General features: G+C 43.2%; 1 protein-coding gene across 1 annotated transcript in view; it reads right to left on the bottom strand.

Moving 5' to 3' along the window:
* SHISA9 (shisa family member 9) overlaps window positions 1-27,737 on the bottom strand; it is a 183,188-nt gene extending 155,451 nt beyond the window's left edge. Inside the window, 4 exon segments of the mRNA XM_065850840.2 lie at window positions 18,891-19,018; window positions 26,341-26,937; window positions 27,315-27,658; window positions 27,660-27,737. Of these exon segments, the coding sequence (XP_065706912.2) occupies window positions 18,891-19,018; window positions 26,341-26,937; window positions 27,315-27,658; window positions 27,660-27,737 (1,147 nt within the window).
* Between the last annotated feature and the right edge of the window lie 25 nt (window positions 27,738-27,762).

The following is a 27,762-nucleotide window of genomic DNA, read 5'->3' as shown; positions in this document are numbered from 1 at the left end:
AACAAAACAGGTGTAACCAATTTTGTTCCTCCCTAAAAGGAAGAGTAGGTCTGGTTTATAACACTTCAAATGTTATATATTAATGTCATCATTTACCATTAAAAAAAACAAAAAAAAAAAAAACAAAAAAAAAAAACCAAAAGAAAACAAACCTGAAATAAAAGACTTTCTAAACAGAGGTCACTCTTCCATCTATTTCTATTTGAATGCCCAGGCAAGATGTCCCAGTACAGCTCTGTGTCAGTACCAGTATGAGCCCTGCCCTCCCCAGCACAGCCCGCGCTGCCCCGGCCAACGGACACACTCGGCAGCTCCAGCAATTACTCTGTAAATGAACCGTGCCCAGGAAGCCCGGCGGAAACCTCTGTGAAAGGGAGAGGAATGGCAGAAGCAGAGGCCTGGCCAGGGACCGGCCTTTAGAAATCCCGGCTGCTGGCCTTCCGTCCTCCTCTCTGAAACCTAACGGTGCCACCTGAGTTACGACACTGATGGGGCATCAAGAGATATGAGATGAGTTCCTGTTATTTGGGAAGCTGGAAATTATCTGACTCAAGACAGCTGACTTGACTGCTTGGACTTCAATCGATTCCCTGATCAGATGGAAAGCTGCGAAGCAGATGAGATTGGGTCCCGCGCAGCGGTGAGGGGAGGTGTCGGTTGTGTATCAGGGACACGCACAGACTGCGTTTTTACAGCACCGACTGTCTCGGGCTTGACCAAAAGCTGCTCCTCTTCATACACCTCTTTTCCTCGGCTTCAATGGGCTTTGGTTTGGGCCCCTTGAGAGCAGACATGACATAAAAATATTGCAGTGCCAAGAGTGGGTAAAGTCAGTACAGAAACATGATCAAATTTATCATTATAATACTCGGCAGTTTGTAAACTCATTAACATTTGCAGAGAACATGCTGGTTTACCTGTGACCTATAAATTCTGGAAAGCTCAAGAGAATTACCGCTTGGAGAAATGTTGATGGCAAAGATATTTTGGAGGAAGTATGATGAAGCCAAGTGGCATCATTTAATTGAAGTTGCTAGTGTTATAAAAGCTTCATGGGATGCAAATGACAAGTCACTATGCATCTGAACAATTACAGAGATTGCACAGAGTGAGGTTAAAGCTTATACAATTATGTAGGAAAGTGGGAGTCGGCTGGGTTAGCAAGATATTGCCCACAAATTAAAATACATTCCATACGGTAGGGACTGTTGATAGCAATAAGAGGATGGATGATACTGATGTCTCCCATTCCAACTATGCTAAATGTCTCAAACCTGCAAGTAATGAGGGCAAAAAGTATAAATCCTGGGTTAGATCAGCAGTATCAGCTGCACACAGTGAGCACATGTGGGCACCAGAAAGAATACTGGAGGACATTAAAAAAAATATATAGCAGGTATGAAAAGATTTAGAAACTGAATAGGAAATTGTGAATCTTTAGCTGTGGCAGAACTCATTGCAGAGTCAGCAGCCATTGTCTTGTGAGAAAGAAGAATATATACAGTGCTGTTCGAGGGAACTCGTGGTCCCTCTCAGACAAGCAGTGCAGCTGGGCAGGAGCGGGCCTGACCAACATTGCCATAGGTTGTAGATGGTACATCACAAAAAATGGTCCATGCTGTGGCCAAGGTCAAGCTAAAATATTACAGATCAAAGTAAGACTGACAGTTTCCTGCTGGCTGTATATATAGCAGTGGGAGCTACACATGGCTGTGGTTTGCTGCAGAGGTTATGTCAGTATGGTTTTTGAAGTGCATTATTTGTGCAGGCACAATCCAAAAATAAGACACCCCAAATTAGTGCCAACAATAATTGTGCAATACCAAACTACCATGGATTCGCTGCTTGGTTTTGTTATGCTACATATATGTGTGCTACATTTTCCGTAGAAGAACTACTAGTATTAAGGAATCATTTCAACATCTTCTAAAAAATTAATTAGAGCTGGGGTCCATCCTGTACATCATTTATTGCAAGTCTATCATCCAGGAATCAGAGTAACTACTGAAAACTCTAAAACGTTTATTACTCTCAAGAGACAGAGAATTAATCTGTTTATATCAAGGCTCAGGAATATCTGCATAGATCTCATAGAATCACTTGGCAAAAGGCCTGTGAGTTGATCAGTCACGCACAGATATTCAGGCAATTAACTGATGTCCTGAATCTCACTGCCACGTATGTGATAGGAATTTATTTGTCTGTGTATCTTTGTCTGTAGAATGAAAAATAAAATAGCGTGGAAAACATAGCCCAGTCTCACTTAATTCTGTGTTGGCTTTGCTGCTGAAACTTCCACACGTGCAGCAGGGGAGGGAGGCAGAGGAATCTCTGAGGGAGGTTTTGTCCGGCAGGAACCAGATGGAGCTGCTGCCTTGTTACACGCGGACTATTGAACGCCCAGCAAACTCTCTCCCTCTGCACATTTGCCGGGTCTGTGGATTTCCTCGTATAGTTACTTATCCTATTAGCTTAAGGGAAAAGCTCTAATTGCATTCACATGAAAGCAAAATCTTCAGTATATGCTGTTTCTATTAGTAGTATTATTTTTCCTGTTATCAGTTAGAGTTTAAGAGAACTCGCAAGATTATGAGCATCTTTTACATTTCTGGTTTGTATTAATATGTGATACCAAAGCAAGTAAAGACAAATTAAACAGGCATTTATCATTAGATAAAAGAAGTTGCTAAAATACAATCCTCGGTAGAGGAGGACAGCAGCAGTTCGGCTTCACAGCCCACATGCCCATTACAGAAGCTGCTGAGCAAAATTACAGGACTTGAATTATACAGGTGTCCGTATAGATCCTACACCTAACAGAAGTCATTTCTTCTTTACAAGCTCTGAATCCATCAGCGCGCAGCGGAGAGCTGGTCGCAGGCGCAGGTTGGCCTGGCCAGCGGATTGCTGGGGGATCCCAGCCTCGCCAGCGGCTTTTCCCTTTCACTGTGCCACAGGAGGAACCGGGACACCCGTGGCTGACACAGACACAGCTCCATCGCCACTGCATTAGATCCCCAGACACAGACATGGCCCCATTGCCACTGCATTAGATTCCCCAGACACAGACATGGCCCCATCGCCACTGCATTAGATTCCCCAAGTCACCATCCACCCAAAATTCAGCCAGTCAATACAGCTCCATGCCCATTTCAAAGACCTTTCTTATGTGTTCATAAATCAAATGTGCTAATAAACACTCTCCCCTCTGGTTTTAGCAAGTCTGTCTGCTGAAGAGAAAAGGTTACTGACTCTATTAAACTGGCAAACTCCTTTCTTTCCAGAATCTTTAATGCTCCAAGAAATTAGAAATCCAGTGACAGAGTTCAGGCTGCAAACTTACGAACTGGCCACTGTTATACTCCTTTTTACTACATTTAAACTGGGGATCCAGATGTGACAAGCTCCACATTCTATTTAATCACCATCCAGTCCTTTAAGGCTTTTTTTTTTTTTCCACAACAATGTTTTTGCCAATTCCTACATCCACTTCAACAGAAGGAGTATTTTCATACACTCAGATTCTATAGCTTTTGAACCACCTAATTTCTTTAGTAAATTGCATTAAAAATAATAAATTAGCCTGAGTAGTAATTTTACATTTTTCACGGAATCAGAGAATGGACTGGGTTGGTAAAGCCCTCAGAGCTCATCCAGTCCAACCCTTGGTCCAACTCCAGTCCATTGACCAGATCATGGCACTCAGTGCCATGGCCAATCTCAGTTTACAAACCTCCAGGGCCGGTGAGTCCAGCACCTCCCTGGGCAGCCATTCCAATGCTGACCACTCTCTCTGCACAGAATTGCTTTCTCATCTCCAGCCTCAATTTCCCCTGGCAGAGTTGAAGCCCATGCCCCCTTGTCCTCTTGCTGACTGCCTGGGAGAAGAGCCCAATCCCCCCTGGATAGAACTGCCCTTCAGGTCGTTCTAGAGAGTGCTGAGCTCACCTCTAAGCCTCCTCTGCTCCAGACTGAACAAGCCCAGCTCCCTCAGCCTCTCCCCATAGGGCTTGTGTTCAAGTCCCTTCACCAATCTTATTTTAACACTCTTACTTGAAGCATTTTAGAAAACATGGGGTTCTCCCGTTCTCCCCCGCAAAACGAGCTCCTGATGAGTACCAATTGTTAATTTTTGGAGTGTTTACTGAGCAGCCGCTGCCCGGCGCCGCAGGACCCGGCAGGTTCCGCAGCAGCAGCTCAGCTCCTGGCCGCCCGCCAGCCCGTGGTGACCTCCAGAAATCCTTACGGGTTTGATCAGCACTTCCTTATCCCCAGCGCTCTGTCGCTTCTGTTTTAAATCACATCTCGCTGTACCCGGGGTAGGTAATGATGTTAATGTAAGTGATACAACAGCTTGTTACAAGCATCCTTGGATTATGAGATGGCAATATCTTGATTATGTAAACAAGGATAGTGTTTGCTGTATTATATTTCCAAAATTGTTATAGTATCATGCTGATACAAATTATATTGTTGCATCTCAAACGTATTTATTTAAAACATAGTGGATGGAATTCAAAGACTGTCAAAGACAATAAAAGACAATACCTGACTTGCCCTGGGTTTGCATCAGGATCAGTATCTTACTGTCACTTTCACATTATTTTATACTAATTCCTAAGATACAAAGATACAAATTTCTTTACTTTTCTGTGCCCATAAATTATTACCATAATTACAAAGCATTGTAACTAATGGATGGAGAGATCACGCTGTCGCTGCTAAAATACATTTGATTGCTTCAGAATATGCAGTGAGTTAGTTTGGGGAATCTTGTAGTAGGATCTACAGATAATATTAGAAAACGCATCTCTCGGAAGGCACTTGTTTCTATATTCATATAACGTTGTATTAATAACAAACAGGTGACAGCAGAATGAGGATTGCTTACACAGCTGACGAAAACGTGCATTATTTTACTCTCCATTTACCCTTTTGATGCACTGTCAATGGTGCACAGAGAATATAATGTGCTGTATACGTTACATATTACATAGCACACGGGAGTGTATATATGTTAACATATGTTGCTGTGTATACTGTGGCAGCTTACACATACTTTGTACATAAGTGGCCTTAATTCAGCAATTTGATGTGGAGAGAAGAGAATGTCCTGTTCCACTGCAGAACATAAACAGCCTTGCAGGATCGCGAGGTGACAAGAACGTCAAAAGCATGGAAGCAAACACAATTATTTGTTTTAAAAACCTACATGTGCTGTTCTAAGTCGAGTAGCACAACTTCAAGTTTTTCAAAATCCACAACACTTTTTCAGTCACAGCTGGCGTTGAAACTGGGACCGCGTACTGTCTTTTCCCATATCACCTTTATGGATCCTGATGCTGCAGTGACACTTGAACAGTGAGTTATTTTCTTCCATGCATGTGGAAGTGTTTTCATTGATTTTTTAATTAACGATGACCTTTAAACAAATACTTTTTTTCTATAAGTTACAGAGCATGACAGAAATTTACATACTGGTGATCACTTCCAGAAACTGATGTCAGGTATTAGCGATTTCATTTCATCTCTTCTGGCAGAATTTTTCTAGAACACTTGCCTTGTCACTGACCGTCCATATCTTCATTACAACTGCCAGGCGGGGAAAAGCAGAATCACAAACATGAAGGCAAGAAAAGCTTTGATGGGAGAGAAAGAGATGGAGTGAAAGAGATTGCGCTGAAAAAATGATACCATCCACTCCATACTCCTTGGGGCGTGGGAAATGAGACTGGCTTGCTTTTGAGTCACAGCTGGGTAAATTATTATTATTATTGTTGTAAAATTAGTATGGTTACGGGCCCATTTTTGCTTGTTCTCTTTCTGGTATCATTTAGCTGTGGCTCAAATGAACAATCTAATATGGTTATGAACCAAACAGCTACCACGGGAGCAGACGGAATGCCCCGGTCAGCGCAGGTTTCCCCCGGGACAGCCGGTTCTGCAGCTCTGATCTGAACGCTCGGGGAGCTGTGTAGGCAGCTCCAGGCGTTACACACTACCTACTCCTGGAATTTGGAATCTTTTTTCTAAAAAAGAATCTCTGGAGCATTTTAAATCGAACCCACTCTCTCTCTGTGCTTTCTGACATCTTCCTTGTGAAGTGAGGCTCTTCATTGTCATCTTCCTTTGACAGCTCCTCTCATCCCCTACGTTCAATACATCCGCTCTGAGCAAGCTCCCTTTTCATCTGGCACTTCTTTATGTTAAGGCTATGCCAATCCTCATCCGTGAATTGGATCTGCCAGGCTTGCTGATATCATATACTGTAGTTTGCCCTGTCAGGCAGGGATAGCAGTGGATCCCATGTCAGACGGCCGTGGCAGCAGCAATCTGTGCCATCCCGTTGGAGGTACCGACCCATCAGTGTGACAGTCCTGGATGCTGGGCCACAGCCAGCTCTGCTTTGGCTTTGGCAGCACCTTTCTACAATGGGAAGTACCGAGATAATCCGATGCTCAGAGGTGCTCAGCTTGCGATCAGACTGAGAAAAGCTCAGGTTTGCTTTACATGGACACAGCTCCAGCTGTAAGGCCTCACCGTTTTTCATATGGTGTCGGGAACCGTTTCAGCACAAGAGGAAGCACGTGCCTGTTTCAGTGCTGTGCGCAACGGAACAAAGCACTGCAGGTCTATATCGGAGGAAAGGTGGTGAGAAGGAGCGAGTTGGGAGCTGTCACTGACGCTAGAGGCCCCAGGCAGAGCAGGCCGGGGGCACCGCACGTGTACATCTGTCCCGCAGGTCGTGTCTGGCGAACCCTCTGGCGGCAACTTACGCTGGGAATATTTCAAAAGGATTCTTCAGATGATAGAGTATTGATCATGACATAAAGGATTCTTCAGATGGTATCGATCCTGCCTTACTGACTGCCAGCATCCAGCCAGGCCTGTGAGGCTGGACTGCGCCACGCATATGTTCTAGTTTTAATTTACTGGGATGATGATTAAGATAAAATTATTCCTCCTCTGTTAATTCCTTCAAAGCTGAAAAGACTTGTCAGTAACGACGTGAGAAGAGCATTCTTAGAATTACTAGCTCGTGCTCACCAACTTCCAGGGTGCAAGATCTCAACCTCTATATAGGCTACAGGTATATGGGGAAACTAAATCCGCTTCTACGTGCACAGATTTCACATGGGGAATATGCGCTTAGGACTTCTCCCTTTGTAATCTGCTCGTCAGCCTCAGATTGCTTAACATCAGTGACTTTCCATCCTTGAAGCTGTGCAATATCTCCTCTCCCAAGAGTGCTGCAAGCCATAAAGGAGGATTAATGCTGCTTTTGAACTGCATTAACTATTGTGTGGATTTTCCACTTGGAAGCTTCTAGCATACACTTAATATCATGTAAAGCAGAAAAATAAGAATAATTAGCAATTAATAAATCATCTGCCAAGTTTTGAGCTTGTATTTTCTTCTATGATCTGATCTTCTGACATGTTCCAACTCCCTTCAGATTTTCCTATTCAATTAATTCAGGCACTACAGACCACTACGATTCTACGAATCATCCTGATACCTTCTTTGATCCATGGGGAAGGGGATGTGCCATGGATTACTCTATCCTTCTTCTCTTGTTTTCCTGGCATTCCCAGCCTCTGATGACTAGATCTCCCTGTTTGATGATTACAGACTCTCAGAGCACTATCTCAATACTTGTTTGATTTATGGATCCAAATTTCTTGCTAACAATGCCCTGTAGCATTTTATTGCACTCAGTAAATAACTCTAAATTTATTGCTCTTAAAAGAGAACAAGGCTAGTGTAATGTTTTTTGTCTAGCTATCTGTTACTCCCTGTAGTAATTTTTAACCCATTTACTCCTTCTGGTGTTATTGAGATCTCAAGGATGAGATGTTTCTGCAGCTGTTAGGAAAACAAATGGCTGCATGGAGACAAAAGGCTGCAGTACAAACTCTGTAGGTGTTTGCTTGGTTTGTTCTGTCTGCTCATCAGTCAGTATATGGATACCAGAATGGGTACATCTGAAGAAGCCAGAGAGCAGTATTGTCTCTGCAGACAAAATCCAGAAGCACCAGAGGAATGTGAGGGGCTGCGTACAGGTCGTTGGGATGCAGAGGGCCTGGAGCGGCGAGGAGCGAGAGGTGGTGAGGGGAACGGGGGACGCCCGTGTGGACTGAGTTACAGAGACCAGGTTGTCATGGACCACTTGTCTTCCTTTCTAAAAATGTTTGGGTGATTTTGATGCTTACAAAATCTGAAAATCTCTCCCTATGCACAGAGCAGATAGGTGATTCATACTTTGCAGCATAACTCTAGCTCTGTGGCTCTCATTCCAGAGGCATCTTCTTTTTTGTCTCGATATTTGTAGAAATGGTGTCACCAAGGAAATAAGGTGTAGCTTGCAAATAAATATTTCAAACCAGATTTTCACAAGTAAATGTTAATGGCTTCAAAATGCTAGATTATGACAATGCAAGGTCATCATATTAGGAAGTGTGTCCTCCATATGTGCTTGAAAAGAACCCTGCAGCACTGGTATTTCTCCTCTATTGTAGTTTGCTTACTGTGAGAAGAAGGAAGCCTAATCCATTTGCATATAGTTATTTAGACCTCTTTATAAGAGGTGTAGGATCACAGCTGGAAAAACAATTAGTGACTTAGGTAGCTCTTTAGTTGGATGCATTAAATTATTAATATAACAAACAAATCAGAGGAAGAGCTACCCTAACAATATAAATGGTATTTTATATACTGATCCTCTATAATATATCTGCTAAAATGTGGACATCTTCAAAGAGGCATAAATAATTTTACTTTTGGTATTCTTCAAGGGTCAGAAGTTTCTGGTAACTGTTACTGCTTCTGCTACAAGGATTTTACTGCAGGTTTAGCTCCTGGCCTCTGTGTCATCACAACCATCCCTTTGCGAGGGTACAGAACAGCACACTGCGGTCCCAAGGGAAAATTGTAGTGTACTGCCTTTGATGGAAGAACTTGCAGACACAAGATGAATCCTGGACACATACTATGGAATAAAGAGATGGCTGTTTTAACTGAATTTTTCACATTATAACTCTGAAAGAGATCTATATTTTAGTGAAACATCCATGCAAAAACCTTCTGTAAATGTCTTATCCCACAACTTATGTGCTTTTTTTCCTGATTTTCTATGGTTTCTTCAAGATCTTTGCTGGGGCCAACTATTTCTGAGAGAAACTGTTCCTTTTCACCTCTTTTTAAGTGGAGGTCCTTAAGAAGGGGGGAAGCAAGAACCAAAGAAAAATCAAGTGATAAAATGATGGCAAAGAACTAATCAATCATAAATGTAAATGATTTTGCATTAAAAATATCCTTATAGGAGTTCATTTAACAAAGGGGTGGTCAGGTTTGGTTTTGAGATGGCGTAAGGAATGTTTCTTCACAGTTCTGCTGGCTGTTCAGAAATTAACTTAAAACTTGAACAACAACCTGGATTGCTATAGGAGAATTATAGTTCTCCAACCTTCACCTTTGGAAAAAAATGAGAAGTAGTTTAATCCATTATTATAGATGCAAAATATATTCTTTAAACTAGAGTTAGTCATTTGGTGAGGCAGAGCACAGCTTTTAGGAAAAAATGCCCTTGCGGATGGTTAGCCCAGCCCCCAGCAGAGCTGCTGCAGCGTGTTGCACAGCAACTACATCAACCATCAGCTGCCTTAGTTTAAGTCCTGGCTGAGAATCGTGCTGGAAGGCCTGCTTTTGCTTTTTGGAAGCTGTTTGTACAACACTGTTGATAGGCCTCATTCTTTAGTGATTTGCTTCCAAATGCTATCAGCGCGTTGTTCCAGAAGGGCGCGCGCGGCCGGGCCAGCAGAGTGCTGGGCCGCACTGGGCCAGGCGGCCATTGCAGGCGGGCTGACTGGGACCCTGGCCTGGGGCGGGCCGCAGTGAGACAGCCCCCAGTTCTCCACTCACACGAGGTTTCAGGGACGTTTTAGACCATCACCCAAGCGAAAGCTGCCAGCTGCCATTCTGTTTTCTGCCAAGGTTCAGTGGTTGAGGATTCGGGGTCCACACAAGCCCTCCCAGCGGCCCATTGCGCGTCCTTCCAGCAAAACAACTTGTGAACTCGAATAGTGCCCATGTTTTGTCACAGACACTCTCTTGTGTGTGTGATCGTGTGTGTGTAGCTATAACCGTTATCAAATGTGCACTCCCTTTAACTGGTAAGGAGTGGATAGTAAAAGACAATTGGATTATTTGAGATTATATAATGAATTCACAGAATCAGAAGTATAGCTATAGCTTTAAGTTTGGGTGCAAGGTCATGTATGAGTTAAAACAAAAATTATGTTATTGAAGGTTCTTAAAAGCTATTTGAATGTGGTAACTAAAAATTAAAGATTAAATTGATGAGTATACCTAAGAAAATGTTAAAATGCACTTTGTATTCACCTGGGAATAATTATCTATGTAGTTTTGTATCATGGTTCCAGAGATATTTTTCAACTACAGTTTCTGTTATAAAAGTCAACGACAAAGCTATTTCATAATTATTAAACACACTCAGTTCCCTTCTTGACTTTATCTTGTGATAATAAAACTGGAGTCAGAGTCAGTGTGTACATTTCAAGGAAAGTTATGATATAAAGCAGAGAACATAGAACAAAGGTACTAAAAATCATTTATGATTGAAACTGTAGACTGAAATGTGTGAATTCTGACTGAATAGCCCATCACAATTGCCTGGTGATACCGGGAGGCGGATTCAGGAGCTTTTTAACATATGCAGCCAACCTCCTCTGCTTTATTGTGTAACCACTGTGCAGACTCTGCTTGGCAAAGTTGGTGTGACTGATTAAAAACTGAAGAGGGGAGTCATTTTACAGAATGTTGAATTGCTGATGAGACCGTTTTAACAGCTAAAATATAGTATCAAAGTTTCATAAAGCCAGAATGATAAAAAATGTATATGTCTAGCTGTTTATCAGCTTGCAATAGTTAATGCTTGCATCTAAATGGATGGGCAGAAACGGGTGTATTAATGACTTTATGTTTTTATAATTTCTCTTACAAATCTATGATTTTTGAGACAAAATATGAGGGTGGGAGTTAATGGATTTAGAGAGATGATTAAACTGTAAGACAACAGCTAAAAGCAATATTGCTTTGGCGTGGAAAAGGCAGGTGGAGTTTGTGTGCCAGTGCTGGCAAACCAACAGGGAAAGCAAGAGGTACTGATGTTTGACTTCCAACGAGGTGACTCACGTCATTACAAAAAAAGGTATCTCAGCCTATCCTCTTCATTTGAAGGAGCTAAAATCTGGCAGGATACAACCATAAAAAGGTGGTGGTGTTGGCTGCTTTTTTTTCAAAACGCAATTCCTATTAGTTTTGCATGTTTTCCTATAGGAGTTTTTGACATCAAGAATCTCAGTGACATAAGAAATTTCAACAGGCGTGAAGCACCGACGACTGGTCTTGCCGACAGGTGTGCTTAACAGTGGGAAGATTGTGCACTGGAAGCTATTCAACACTGGGAACACTGTCATTCAGTGCGCTTGTCCAAAGACAAAATACCATTTTAGATATTAAATTGAGTATTACATAACGGGAATAGCACCTCATTAATGAAATGTAGTCAGCAAACCTTAGATTGCAAAGTGCCAGAACAGCAGAGGGACCTCATTCTTCTAAGCATTGCCTTTGTTTTCAGGTGAGTATTTGATGGCAGGACCTACGAATATCTAACAACAATCAGCTGTGGAACTAAACCCTAAGTAAACATTTATGCTGATAGTATGGAAGTAAAAGTGGAATCACAAGAGAAACACACAACTGTTTTTTCCAAAGCTAAGCTACGTTTCAATTTTGAACGGTCCATCTTGTAGATGGTGAATACATCCCTGTAAATACATCCCTGTACCGCTGGACAACATTTCCAAGTACTTTACAGCAACATGAGTCTCATCCTTTAGATGTGCTTCTCAAGTCCGCTGCTGTGCAACTCAAAGCTGCCTGGATAACAGTCTAGTACAGCAATGCTCTCTTCTGTCATGACGATCATTTTTGTTTTATTAAATACCCAGCCTTTTAAACTACACTGTAAAGTGTAAAAATATATTCTAAATAATTTCATTACCATAATGTTAATTGTTGCTGCTAAAGGATAATGCCAGTGATTAACCGTATTTCTCCCAAATACGTTTTACATTGATGAATGTTTTTATTAAGATATGTCAAATTTATCTGAATTAAAAGCTGACTAGAAGTAAATGATAGGATGCAAGGCAGTAATCTAATCTAATTGTTCTTATTGTACAATAAATGAAGAAAGATTGAGAGAAAACGTCATTGTTCAGTCCAAATGGAAACAGTTCCATGGAGCGGAGCTCATGAGGAGCAGCCCAGGGCGGTTCCAAACACGTCCCGGTGCCTCAGAGCGCAGGCAGCAAAACTGGCTCCTGGAGCTTCCAGAGAGACGGAGCTAACAAGAAATACTTCAGAATACAGAAGAGAGCCCCAGAACATACGTAATGATGCTAAATTCACAGATGTATTTGATTATAGAGCCAGGACGCAATCCCTCAGTCCTTGTTCGTGTAAAAATTGGTGTTTACTTTAGGTTGGTTTATTTTTTCCAAATGCATGGAATTAATTGCATTGTAGGAGCATTGCTAGAGTTCTGACACATTGCACTTGGTGAAGACTGCTATAGTTGTTAATAAAGAGCTGTTATGTATGATACGTATTAAATTTTCAAATAATCCTGTGGGGTTTTTTAATTGATGAAATATACAACGGTCAATGACAAATGAGATATTTCATTTGTTTCAATTTTTCCTAACCAAACTCGGAAGCTCTCATTCTCAGGTTGTAATTAACTTCCTTGAAAATACTCAGTGGTGTTTCAAGAAGTTTCATGGCATCTTCCCATAAATCAGCATCATGCAGCTGAATTAAAACCTGAATGTAAATTAGAAATGTTTTTATATTAATGACTGTGAGGCCCAACACATTCAGAACTCATTAAATGTTACTGTCTTGCAGGACTGACTGAGTTGCAAGAGAAACGCGTCTTCAGGCTCTAAGTTCATATGGGAAACTTTGTTTTCAGCATGGAAGCTTTCGAGCTCAGATTGCAGAGCTATAGTTGTAATTACATTAACAAAAATTATATCTCCAATTTGTTAATGCTTTGAACTTCCACTGGTAGCATAATTTCAGTTGAAGTCAGTATCTAGAAATTAATTTAAAGAGGTTTAAAAAGTGGTCTCAAGATAGCTGTGACAAAGCAGCTTGCAAGTTTTAACCTCAAAGAGAAATTATATTTAAAAAATACCATATTTCCTTTGACATGGCTGGTGATAGCAGTGTGGGCCTTTTCTTGAATGATTAGTTTTGTGAAGTGTATAATTTAAATGTGGAATTTGTCCTCCCTGTTGTATATTACAATCAAAATGTAATAAGTAGCCTTCTCCCAGGGTTAACATGAGCCTACTGGCTTTCAGCTCAGGAATTTAATCTGAACTATCACATTTTCTGGACTAGTGTTAAGATTCTTCCTGGATAGATCACAGGAACCTCAGTAAAATGCGGTTTTGCATGCCGGTGGTGTATGGCTAAGTAAAGACTAAGCCTTTAAACGGAAACAAATTCCCAGTATTACTAAGTGCAGTCCCTTCCCTCTGGGGCAGCACTGGGGAGCCTTGGGAACCCTGTACGTGCTCCAGCCGCGCGAGCCGTCCTGTCCTCCCCACTGGCACTGCCCGGAGCACCCCACCGGCACCCTGCCTTCCCGTCTCCTGCTGTCACTGAGCTCAAACGCTTTTTCTTAGCTGAAAACTTCTTAGTATTGCCCATCTTTTTGTGTATAAAGCATGGCTGGAGCTCTGCCACACAGCTCAGTCGTGTCCTCCTAAGGGAGGTCGCAAACTGCCAGTTAAAGCTTAGGAAGAACACAGTCCAGTTCCTCTGGGCTAGACCTATGCACCTAGCCAGGCCTTAAAAAGAGCATCTGACTGTCATCAACAACCTGGATAGCAACAAGGCCAAACATACAGTTATTCGCCCGGCCCTTTGGATTTTGCAGCCCTGACCGAACAAGGTTTTTAGCAGCATTTCAAGGCCACTGTCACCAGGCACATTGTCACTCCAATATTGTGCAATTCATTCTCCAACACTTACTAAGTAAATTACTTATCATGTTCTATATAGCCCAAAAGCTTTGCATTTCAAAGAACAGTCCTTCTCTTTACTCAAGTTTCTTAATATGCCTGTATGCTTATTTCCAATGAGCAACCACAGGAATTACGCTTATGCAATGCAATACAATGAATCATCTGATATAAACATGTTTATGCAAGTTAAATACAAAAATAATTAGGTTGCCAAGACCACTGTATTCAACAACAACAACAACAAAAGGCATATTCAGTAGAGATGAAAGAGACTGCACAAAACTCTTGCAAATTCTAACTCTATTTTCACAGTGTCAAACCAGTGACAGTTTCTCTCACTGGAAAACAGACTGAGCTTCTATTTACAGAAATGGGGGAAAGCACAGGAATTTGCAATACAGAACACTTATTCTAATATGCAAGAACTTCAAAATATACCCTCCTGCTTAAATGCTTGCTGTGTCAACAGAGAACCAAAGAACTAACAAAAGTTAACTTATCAGAAGGCACCAGTTACAGAAATGTCTCCGCTTTGTTTTCAGCATTAGCATTTGTAGTCAGCGAGTATCCAGGACAACAGACAATCAAATGCAGCAGCAAACACATTATTCCCTTGCATATATTTAAGGAGAGAAAAAGTCATTTTAATCACATGTGCTGCAAATCCTTGGCCACCAGAAATTGGCCATTTGACACAGTTCAACACTTCCTTTTTCAAGGGGTGTGTTTACAATGCACTTCTTCGTATTTTAATGTTAAATTCAAAATGAAGAAATAATCCATACATGTCAAACTAATTAAAAGATAGAATCTTTTGTCTTAAAACTGCCATAATCTAGAACTGGCTTCTCTTTAAAGTCACCTTTCTCCTGGGAGTCTGCATAAATGCTTTCAATGTACTAGTGCAAGGTCAGTGATTAGTGAGGAGGGAGTGATGGAGCTTTTACTGATCATTAGGAAAAGTGACTGTGGATCACACTCTCGTAAGTATTTGTTTCACTCTGCTGCCACAGATTATGAATTAGGAATAATAGCAGTAATCATGTTTCAGAAATTAGGATGTAGCTACAAAGCCTCTTAACTCCCACTGCACCAGTGTTAGAATCCCAACAAGTTCAATAAATTGCCTCTAACACAATAAGTACAAAGAAAGAAAAAAGAAAATCTGGAATGCTGCTGGTTTCTTAAGATTCATGGAATTAAGAGAGAAACAAAACAACTAAAGTCTGCAGGAAGGTTTGCCTTTGGGTTTATGATTTAATACAACTTTTAAATGCCCTCTGTTTGTTCATTTTATTTTAACAGTCCGTCTTAGGAAACATGAATGCTCTGATTCTTGGTAAATATCTGCTGCTTGTTTAGAAAGCACCACAACCTTCTAATGTGCGCGAATGAAGGGGAATAACAGAAAAGTAATCCTAAGTAAAGCACGGTACCAGACAAAACTGACGACCAACGGCCACTAAGGACAAAACAGCTTTGACTCAAAACCATCTGGGTTGTCTGGATTTACATGGGCAAAGGAAAAAACCCCGTGTTTTGCCAGAACCTCCAATTTGGCCATTCTTTTCACAAAAAGAAGAGACAAGAAACCGAGTAAAATGCAAGCTGCCGAGAAGAGATCTCTGCTTTTGGCCTCCCATTGCACTGCTGGGTTGGCAAATCGCTGTGCAAGCTTAGACAACCTTTGTCCTCTGGTAAAGAACAGTTCAGAAACAAAAAGACATCCATTTGCAGTGTCAGAGATCATGGGAAGTTTGTTGTTTTGACAGAGCTGCCCTTCATAAACCATTTCCGGAACAGCTTGGCAGAACCAGAAAATGTCTTTCAAGGGGGCAGAAAGAGCAAATGAATGCTCAAATTAGAGCATTTTTAATAATGCTTTCAATTGTTTATCTTCAGTATACTAATAAAATCTGGAAGGGGTACATAATACGTAGGAAATCCCTCCTGCCCTCTTCATATCTGTGGACCAATGTGAAAAGTACTTCAGTGTCAAATTTTTGAGTCTCATTTTGAGATGGCTCCTAGTTAGAAAGTGGTAACTTAGAAAACTTTAAAAATGCATATGAAGGTGTCTGATGCTGTAATTTTGTACCATTTCATTTTCTCCGTATAAGTAAAGATCTGGAATAGAATTTCTATGAAAGCTGCAATTCACTCTGTTTTATTTGCTTGTAAAAGGACCCAAAAATCCTGTCACTCTTCCAGCGCTAGTAGGTAACGCTGCACTGCAAAAGTCTCCAGAAGCAATATCCACTCTTGCAGTGTTTCAGAACTCCACTACAAAATTACAAATTGCGATAATGGACTTCGAAAAATTGTCTTAATTGTTCTTTATAAAGTTTTTTCTGCACCATAAACGCACATGCTCTCAACAGACTTTAATAGTTTCTGATGTTCTGGGTAATTCTAGTAAGTCATTTAGTCATGTTTGCAATGAGATTATGAGGGACTATAATGGCAACAAGTACAGAATAATGATCTACTTGCTATGCAGTAAATGTGTGTCACACCAGTTACCGAATGCCTTGAGTAATTTCACCACTTGAAGGTCTGCATCGAACAATCCAAACGACGGACTCAATCCATGAAGCTGATTGAGACTGAGGCCGTTCCCAGCGGAGCTGCTTGTTCTGAGGGTTCCGCGTGGCACGGGGAGCGGCGCCGGGGCCGCTCAGCACCCGCCGGCTCAGCTGCACAGCAGCGCTTGTGCTTCCGTGTTGCAAATGGCAGCGGTGCCGCGGCTGTTCCACAGCAAACAGGGTGGCTGGGGCCATCGTAAGCCAAGATCCTAAGGTACTCTCAAACCTATGTTTTTGAATTCCTTGATGCAGTAACACACGCCTCTGAGCTGCATGTCGATGCAAAGGTTTAGAGAAGCAAGGCTTCAGTCCAAACCCAAGAAACAATGAGCTTAAAGACCTGCTGAGTTATGCCATATATTGAGTATATAAAGTTTTAAGCAAGATATCTCAGTGTGATGATAATGAAAATTTAGGTCAAATCAATGCAGTAAGAATCTCTTTACTTTCAAGCTCCTTCATTAACTGGGATTCTAAAGAAACATTCCAAATATGAGAGAAAATATGGATTGCAACCAAACTTCATTACCACTTAGCATCTTTCTTCTTGAAAACATGGTCACAGGAAGGATCAGAGACCAGCAAAGAGCTAATTCACAGAGCAAAGAGAGATAGAGCGCACATTCCCGTCCTCCCTTAACTTCCAGAAGTTCACGGCCTCAGCTCCAGGGGCTGGAGCACCTTGGACTGAGGGAGGAGCGTCAGTTCCCTGGCAGCAAGGGGGTGTTTTCTGCAACTGGGGGTGTCACGCTGCAGTACGTGTGCATATCTAACACTTGCCTCTCTGCACGCAGAACTGCACAGGCCTGGGTGGCAGCACCCTGCTGGAGAGCAGTGCAGACACAGGAGGTGCCGCGCTTCACTGCATGTGCGGTCTTTATTAGAGGTTACAGCTTTAATTCTCTCAGTAACCATGCGCGTAAGAAACCAGAGTTAGCCTCTGTCACAAACCAGTATCAGGACCGTGTGCAGCGCAGGAATCTGCTCTTTCCCCCATTGTTCTTCCACTCTTCCCCCAAAAGCAGTGAAATCTCACAATAACCACCTAGTGCAGTCCAAATAAAACTGTTTCTGTGTCCCAATATACGCAATTTTTCTGCTTTTTATAGTTACAGAAAGGTAAGGAAAAGACTAGTGCATATACCTGAAATGTTACAAAATTCAAATACCAAGGCATTAAAAATATAGTTGCAGCAAAATGCACACCTGCATTGATCCACAGCACAGAACACAGCCATCCACTGCCTGCCAACGTTCCTGAACCAGACCCTCTTCTTTTATAAATATTGAGATCTCAAATTTGTAAATAAACTATCTATCATTTGTATGCATGTGTATATATATCTGTAGATATGTACATATATATTAAAGATATGGATGAATAGAAAATACAGAAATATATATCCAAATTATAATTGCAGTGGAACTTTTCATCACAAAAGTAATATGTATACAAGCGTGAGAAAGATCTGCACTGTTTTCTAATACAAGACTAAGAAATAAGAAGCCTGAGACATCAGAACCACTGGAAATGCCACCATATTTCCTCTAAAGCTCCAAGGTGCACTTTTTCCTTGCCTTCAATGACATAAACACGTAATAGCAGATACATCACCAAAATATTATTTAAAACTTAAAACAATAATCTTCCTCTTGCCTTTCCCTTAGGGAGACAAACGGAGGAAGTGAAAACCACATACAACTTGATGCTCTCCAGGAAAGTATTTATTTTACCAGTGGAGATTATTTAACAGCCTAATGAGACCGCTTTCCTACTGAATGTTACAGCCCTGTGAAACATCTTGTTAAATCTCACTGTAAGCTTAACCGTTTGTATTTTGGTACAACAAAGCACAGAATCAGGCATAGCTTGATGAGCTGAGCAAAAACACCAAGGAGGAGGAGACAAAGATACAAAACCAGTATCAGTCAACCAAGACAACTCATTAAAAAACACATATAATGCCTAATTTTTTTCTATTTGAAATGGCTTTCTCTTAGTGTTGCACTATTTGCACTAGGAAATCCTAAATATTTCTCATTCTGAAATAAAGAATAGTTCTAATTTGCAAGAACCCATGTACTGTCAATCCTCATTTGACATCCAGCAATATTTGTTTCATACCACTCATTTTAGTGCCAGAATTCCAGATATAGAGAAAGTTATAATGCAACTTACGTAAATTATTTGGAGGAGGTCTCGTCTCCATGTTTTCATAATGTTGCACGTGTACTACAATGTTCAGATCTCTTTCCATATGATCTGTTGTACAAGGACCTTGAGGTCGCATAACATCAGCAAGAGCCCTGGAAACCAAAGAAAATCAGAGTGAACCTGCTGGAAATCTGTAAGGTGTCACCAATATATTTCCCTTTTGTTTCGGTTTGAGATGCAGTCCGTTGTCACGTCTGCTGGAGAAACCAGCTCGATTCACAGCAAAATCACAGAATCAGACTCATTGCGAGACTTGGCGCCTCGGGCTGTTTCTAGGTTGTCTTAGACAGTGTGCTACGAGGAATACACAGAAACACATCGAGTTCTTTAGCTGTCTTGGCTTTGTAGGAACACAACTGAAGCTTGTTGAGGCTTGTCGAGCTCTGCCATCGCACGTGCTCAGCCACATTGCTATCTCGGTTAAGCTGAGCACCTCAGCACCCAGCCCCTGGCTACAGCTATCACCAACTAACTAGTTATCTTCACATCTGCATTACCAGTAGGGCCTGTCCAAGTGAATCCTCACACTCGCATTTGCACAGAGCACCACACAACGTGGTGTCTTGGCCATTTTCATCCAAAAATGTCACCAAAGTTGAAAGGCCACCTGATTTTCATGGAGAAATCCAGTAGGCATAGTACTCTTCACGATTAGGGATTTAAGCTTTTCTCATCCAGAAGGGGAGATAGAAAATGTCTTTTCTAACGTCTGTGAGTGTCCTAGTCCTTAAGATAGAGCAAAGCTTGCACAGGAACACTCCTTGCTGCTTTGAAGCCAGCTCAGAGTCAGGATGAGAGCTTCATGCTGGCAAAGAGGGACCAAGCAAAAGGATTCCTAACAGTTAGGCCAGGCCCAACCTGATTCTGGTTGCGGATTATTTCTGCAGAGCTGCAGGCAGTAACTATCTGAGACAGAGACAGATTCATCCCACTCTGGTGCATTTTCTAAGGACCAGCTTCACTGCCGAGCGTCCTGTTGAGCCTAAGTCTGTTCTTAGGCATACAGAGTAGCGCACACACCTGGATCAGCCTTGTGGAGGTAGAGACTAAGCTCTAAGCTCTGAAACTCTCAGCATGGCAACACAGAACTCTGTGCGTGACTGCGGGCTGTGGAGTTTCAGCGCTGGCTCCTGCAGGCGCAGGATGAGCCCGCAGGTCCGTGCCGGGGAGCTGAACTGCTGTGCCGCACAAAATAACTGGCCCACCTGCAGACGCAGTTGCCTTGGGCAAAGGAAAGCCATGGTGTGTGTTACACGGGGCGCTTCTGTTCAGGTCAGGGCATCACTGGCCATTATTTGCCTCCTTTTTGCTTTACTAGTTTGAATTTTTAGAGCCCTTGAGCTATTTCTTTAAAGGGAATGGATGCATTTTCTGGGCACTGTGCCCAGTTTAGTTTAATTTTCTGCAAAATTATATACAGTGCCCCAGATACTGCATCAAGAAAGACTAGTTTATAAACTAATAAATAAATAAAAATAAGCGCGTTCACTGGTGAAAGTCATGGCAAGCGCTGCCTGGCTCCTCCACTGTACTGCTGTGACGTGCTGATTTCTTGATCAAGAACCACTGCACTTTTAAATATTAAAAAGTAGCTTCATTTAAGTTACAGACAGAAAGGAATCGGGAGCTGGATCTTGCATTCAGATTGCAGGAACACTGCTTTGGTACACAGCCGAATGATACTGATGTTTCATTGTGTTTATGGCTGGCCTTATGTTATTAAAATATTAGTTACAGCTGTGATCAACATGTTACAGAATGCACTGTTGATATTGTAAAAGGTCAGAAGACAGTAACCGAATGATTAATGGTATCAGAGCAGTGCTCCCATTTGAAGCAGTGCTTATACAGCAGAAATAGCAGAGCTGGCCTACATAGCAGAATAATAAAAATTCAAGAGAAGAGATCTCACAAAGGTATGTAGAAAATGATGCCAAAGGAAAGCATTATGTTGCAAAACATAGTTTAAAATAAGTGGGGACCAAAGCCATTAATACCTAGTCAATTTATGCAAATATGTCTCTATACAAAGGAAATTATTGACATCAATATTAATTCTAATTCCAGAGGCAGGTGGACACATTTCTGGGAAGGGAGGAAAAGCAAATGAAAGCTCCTAACTTCAATGGAGGAGTCAGAACTGTGACACCTCGTAGTACACGGATTAGTATTTCCCAGCTTTGTGAGAGCAGGTTTTCCCAAATGCTTTCCTCAGTGCTCTTAATCTGATGGTAAATACTGGTCGCTGTGCACTTCAAGCAACACCCCGTATGATAGCGGATTAACTACTGCCTGTCTGTGAAAACGCCAACTAAGTTTTCTTACCATTTCAGGGTGCATTTTCTCAAAGGGGTTTTAAGGAATCAGCTGTCCAATTCCCACTATATTAAGAAAAAAGGAACTATTGCTCATCAAGTTGCATTTTTAACAGCACAGCACCTGTTTATCCTGTGTTAGCCACCGTTGCGCAATCTTCTCAAGGCAGAATAGCTCATGTAACACAGAGCTGGTCATTATCTTCCACTGATGTCTGGGAGAGTTATAAACGTGTAGCAGCTTGTGTCACTGAAGTACAAAGGAAATGCTGTACCTGCATTTTGTTTTTTAGGGATTGGCCATATAATGAAATGGATAAAGGGAGGTTTGTGCCCAGTACGTGACAAAATCCTTGAATAGACGTTTACTTCAAAAAATTCTACGTAGGCCACCAGGCTGTTATAATGCCTTCATGTGTTTGTCTCACCTGAATATCGTCATTTAGATCTTGTTAATTATCTGCAGAAATTGTTGGAGCGGGTACCATTGAAAAATTAGATGTATGTAGAGGGTCTTTATCTACACCTTTACAATCTTGTATGATTTTTTTTTAGGAAATGCAAAGTACAAGATAAACTTCTAATCAAGTAGCAATATCATTAGGTTTTGTGTATTGATATAGACTGCAGCATTACAAAAACAGATAAATGTTACCTACATGGGAGTATCACCAAACTTAAACATTTCTCTTGCCATAAGAGAATGTAATGTATATGTAATACTATTTTGGGGTGTTATACACCATGTGGAGCCAGACACTTCCCTTAGGACTACAAGCTTGAAGGAGCTGAAACACAGGTTATTTCATGAAAGGTCACTTGTCATATTTTGCCTCCAAAACCAGGTCAAAACCAATAAGGGAAATAATTCCATGCAGACAATCCAGGATTTTGGCAAGTGAGCCTGGTTTTGGCCCCAGGTACCTGCCTTTTGAATGGTCAACAAAAGACTTAACTCGTGAGCTCAACACATTGTGAAGGAAGAAAGAAGAGCTCAGATGGTTCAGGACATTTGGGGGCCGCTAACATACAGTCAGAAGTGTCGCTCCAAAAAACCAGGAGCTATAGCGTTCCTGCATGACTGTAAATATTGTCCTTTCAGGTCTTGGCTTGTTTGCACTTTCTCCACGAGGATTAGGGAAGAAGGCAAAAGTGTGGTTTTATTTACAGACAAATCTCCTGCATGAAACAGAAGTAAAGCTTTTCCCTTTCCACTCATTTTAAAGAGAGGGTTCTCCAGTTCGATGGGGCCTGGGAGTCCCATTGATATCGATTTAAGCAGCAAGAACATGCTGCTCTCAACAGCTTGCAGGGCTGCTCCCGGAGGCTGATCAGCTCTGTCACCTTTTAGCGCAATCCTGCCATGGTCACTCCCTTGGCCACAGTTGATCCCATCTACCATCTTACTCCTTCATTCTCTTGGAAAGCAGGATGCTAAAGGAAGACTTACACTGTTTGGATATGAACATTACTGCTTAGTTCTTGGACACTGTAGCTGAAGGGAGTATTTATCTCCTTTTAATGTCAAGTAATGCATTTGAAAACTAGGAGAATGATATAAACAAAACATTATCATATGATGTCTAAAGCCAAATGTGCCATGTAGAGTTAACAGTGTACTCCCCTCTCCATTTTCATCTTCCAGATGTACAGTTGCATGCCAACAGTAAGAGTGTTCCACTGAAAAGCACTGATCGAACGAGAAAGAAAATGTCAACAGTGCCGCACTTGGCCTTTTTTCTCCAAACAAAAGGAAGTAACAAGCTCTCTAAAAAAGAAAAATTTTGATTATTTTTTTTCCTGAAAGGACTTGTCCAATAGAGATTTCTTTTTTCCTATGGATTGTTTTCACTAAATAAATGCATTTCCCCAATACATTTTCGTTGTCAAATATTTCAGGAAAATTCAGTGAAATTAATGGAGTGCTCTTGGTTTGTTTTGGTATGGTAGTAAACAAAATGTAATGAAAGACAAGTGTATAGAAACTACACTGGCCAAGCCTGTGAAGTTTCCTTTGTTAACTCGGTGCCACTCGCACACACACCAGTGTCTTACTTCACCAGCAGATCTGCCGACTGTAAGATGAAATAATGCAAGGAATTAATAAGTGTGGCACAGTTTTGCTTCCTATTTATAAGTCAGCGTTCTTATTCCCATGTGTCAGGTCTCTGTTCATATTTTTAGTAAATCAGAAGTGGAAAGATATAATTTACACCAGTTGTATTCTGTTCACTTTTTTCAAAAATCAGCCCTCTTAAAAAAAAGATTCAATTTACATTATGCACCATCTTTTGTGCTAACCAGGACTGTCCCTTCCATAGGGGAGTTTGTTCTGAGGAACGAAGAGGATTCAAGTGTTTCATGTGGCCATTGGTGAGGGAAGGGAAGGGAAGGGAAGGGAAGGGAAGGGAAGGGAAGGGAAGGGAAGGGAAGGGAAGGGAAGGGAAGGGAAGGGAAGGGAAGGGAAGGGAAGGGAAGGGAAGGGAAGGGAAGGGAAGGGAAGGGAAGGGAAGGGAAGGGAAGGGAAGGGAAGGGAAGGGAAGGGAAGGGAAGGGAAGGGGGACGATCTGAGCTCAGAGATGACAGATCAGCCTCTCTGTGTTTCGTGCTGCCAGCCAAAATGGAGTAACACTTAGTACTTCTGGTTTGGCCCCCCAAACAGCCTCAGGGCTTTGCACTTTTGCTGATTAATAAGGTTCAGTTCAGAAAAAAACACGTGTTCTATTTTTCATACTATAGTGATAAGTGTTATAAAAGAAGGTGAACCTGATTATAGGCTATGTATTATTTTGATTGTTGGTACTATTAACTGTTTAAACAGATAAATTATTTCTTAAGCATTGTAGCCTTTTTTCCAGAACATCAGTAGTGTAAAATGACCTAGGATTGAATACTTTAGCTAAACACACATTCGAGGACAAGATGTTACTTCAGTTCTTCACTTGATGAACAGACTTTTAGATTGCCAAAGGGATTCACAAATCTAATTCATTTTGGAATTAAAGGTAAGCCCACCCCACAGCTGTAAAAGGAGTGTGAGAACTTTAAACAAAAAGAAAAAAAAAGGCAGCTCTGGAGCTGCTTTTTCAGAACATGCCTAGCTATTATGTGTACTGAGTGGGCGACTGTTGTTCCATGTGATCATGACTTCTCAAGTTTCTATATAATACTGACTTGAACATTTCCATGGCGAGAAAAGTGCAGGATCTCAGACGCTGTTCAGTAATCAGAGCACCCGACGACCTTTTCTGAGAACCACTTCAGAAACCTAATCTTCATGCATACAGGACTGAAGGATTTCAGAATGATTTCCCAATCCCCTATAATTCTGTCTCCATTAACTAAGACAGAATATTTCATACCTGTATTTTAGATAGCAAATATTTGTACCCACAGAAATAGGACCTATTTAAGTCATATATAAGCAGAGACGGCTACAACTTTGCTCTGTCCTGGTTTTTTAACTGTTGTGAGCCCTGCCTTTCTGCCTGCATGAAGACATTACAGAAAGAGGCTGAAGCAAGGGCGAGCTTTTTCCAAACAAGCTCTGTAGTTTAAGAGTAAGATTTTAAAAATAAATTGGGCCCCAGGTATTCCTTTTCTCAATTTAGTAGCTGACAATATTCAAAATGTCGCAAGGATGATTAAATCTTGCCTGACGAAAACCTTCTTTGCAGAAGTATCACTGACACACAACGCTAAGTTGACTAAAATTTCTGCAATGTGCTACGTTCCTCGGTAGTAAAAGCATATCCACATCAGCCAGTTTATAAATAGCAGATAATTGCTAGTGAACTGGCAATGCATTTGCAGGAGTATTTCTGTGGCTTTCTCTGTTCATTTCAGGATAAACAGTTAATCAAAAAGTCATGCAGAAACTTCAGTAAAAAATAAGGCTCCAGGTGTCGAGTTGATCTCTTGGGCTGTCTTTCAAAGGATGACTCTTCATCTAAGCTTTAAAGATTGTGAACCACACCATTACCAGTCAGGACAAAAGGAAGCTTTCTGCCACGCTGCACATCCAGGAGAAGGTTTCCTTTTAATTACAGTATCATCACTAAAGTTGCCAAACATGCTGGAATCTATACAGACTCTTTAATGGAGCTGTTTGCCTTTTTAATGCCTTTCCCCCCCATCTGCTTTACTTTCATGTGCCTGGGATTAGCATAAAGGATCAGACAGACTGCAAACTTGACAAATGTGTTATGTCTTGATTTTGAACTGCTGTGACACTCTGGGTTTGGAAGATGCTGTTAAAGCCATCAGGCTCTGTCCTGAGTTGCCCACCTGCCTCTCCACCACTAGGCAGCCCGTATCTGGAGTAGATGGCACGCAGCATGCCTGACTCTAGGTGGGGGAGGTTCTCTTTGATCTAACTCAGCTCTTACACTGTGGATACAGAGTATAACGCACACATATATGGATGAGACAAGACTTTCACATGCCATTTTTTACCTCTCAGCAGCAACTGAAAAAATCTTAAGAAATTCTACAGTAGCTTTTCCTTTTTGTGTCTCCCTCTCCCCTTCTACCCTGGCTTATTTTCACAGCTTAGAAATTTTACAAATAGCTCACACACTCGCAAGGATTGGGGGAGTAGGGAAGGTCCTGCCAAAACCATTTTGCAGCTGGAGAGGGAGGGTGAGATGACATTTGTTTACATCCTTCTGTTGAGAACTAAAAACCTTTTCCAAGCTTTGAAACAGTTGGAAGAAACAACCCATCAAGCTTTCTATAATTCAGGGTTGCCGTTTTCAGGATTGTTTTCCTGGTCATGCACAGTATATCCAGGGATACTTGCTGAATCTTGTTGGGGAGAGGGTCAGACACTGCGAGATAAAAATGGACTGCTGTCTGGGCAGACTCCACAATTATTTCTAGTCTTCCTCAGTATGCCTGTACTTTGATAACCTGGGCTTGGGGAACCACAGGAGCTCTGCTCTCCCAGGTTGGTCTCTTGGTCGCCTTGCAGGGCAATGCAGCCTGCCTGGCAGGAGTTGTTTGTTTAGCAGGAACACATGGGCTCATCTCTCATCTTTAGGGGCAGGGAGGGGAAGTAGCGGGGAAGGGAGGCCCCGCTGCCTGGCATCCAGCCTTACCTGGACATGTGCTCCCGCTGGGGTCTGTGTGCCTTCTCCAGCCCTAGTTTGGTGAAGATCCCCACCAGCACCATGACTGCCACAACCCCACAGATGATGTAGACAATGAGGTTGGTTTTATCCCTGGTAGGGTCGTGCAGATGGTCATCTATGCGGGAAGGAGGTTTCCCAGTGTTCATCCACAACGGCGTCTCATAGTTTGTGCAGGTGCTTTGATCCAGTCTTGTCTTCTTGAACTTGCAGCAAAACCTGAAGCCACAAGTGCCGCAGCAGAAGATGAACTCCCCCGAGCTGCAGTTAAAGGGGGGGTCCCACTGCCCCATCACGTCAAAGTAGCCCCTGCAGAAGTCTGGTGTGGGAGGTGGCTCGGAAGGGTCTAACTGTTCCCCAAGGCTGGAGTGGTTTCCTCCTGAGAGCACCACGAAGCTCCCCAGCTGCTGGCCAGCTTTCTCCTGAGCCCGACACACCAGCGTGAGAAGGTCCGCCACCAAGTAGCCGAAGAGCAGCCGAGTAAAGCCTTCCATTCTGCCGCCCAGCCCCGGCTCAGCGATGCCGCCGCCGCCGCTCGAGCTGCCGAATGCCGCGCTGCGCCGGGAGCTGCACATAAAGGGGCTCCGTCAGGGGCCGGGGCCGCGCTCCTCCAGCACCGCGGACAGCGCGGCCGGGCCGGGGCCGCCGGGCAGCGCCCGCAGCTCGTCCCGCTCCGCCCCGCGCCGCGCGGCACTTGTGGAGCGGACCGCGCGGGAGGAGGAGGAGGGCGCGGGGCGGAGGTGGCGGCGGGAGCGCAGGCAGCGCAGGCAGCGGCGGCACCGCGCTGGGCTGGGGAGAGAGACGGGCTGGGGAGGGGGCGTGGAGGGGCCGCGAGGCGGAGGGCTGGGGCGAGGGCGCTGCAGGGGCGGGAAGCGGGGGAGAGGGCGAGCGAGCAGCCTCCCCGCGCCGCCTGGTGCCGGCGTGCAGGCGCCGGGGGCACCCACCTTCCGCTCCCCAGCGGAGCCCGGCGCGGTCTCTCGCACAACTCCCTCAGCCAGACACGGCGCCCGCCGAGCTCCGCCTGGAGCCGGGCGAGCCCGCGGGAGGCGACGGCTGCCAGGGCAGAGCGCGGGAGGCTGGACGGGCTCGCCGCGGCATCCAGCCGGCGCGGACGGGCGGCCGCCGCGGGGAAACGCGCCTTGGCGGGCAGCGTGCGGGTGAAGGCGAGGCTGCCCGGCCGGTCCGCCGAGGCGCCCGGGGGAGGCTGCGCGCAGAGACCCAGCGCTCCCCGTCGGCCTCTCCCCCGCCCCCCGAGCGCCCCTCTCGGAAGCCCCCCCACCGGCCTCCCCCTCCCGAGCAGCCCGTCTGTGGGGGCTCTTCCCCTCTCCCCTCAGCCCCGCCGCGGAGCTGGCCCCGCTCCCCGCCATCCCTTACATAAGACACTTCCCGCCC

The sequence above is a fragment of the Patagioenas fasciata genome, chromosome 15 (assembly GCF_037038585.1).
Source record: "Patagioenas fasciata isolate bPatFas1 chromosome 15, bPatFas1.hap1, whole genome shotgun sequence".
NCBI lineage: Eukaryota > Metazoa > Chordata > Aves > Columbiformes > Columbidae > Patagioenas > Patagioenas fasciata.
The sequence above is the reverse complement of the archived record's forward strand: the minus strand, read 5'-3'. Positions and strand labels throughout refer to the sequence as shown.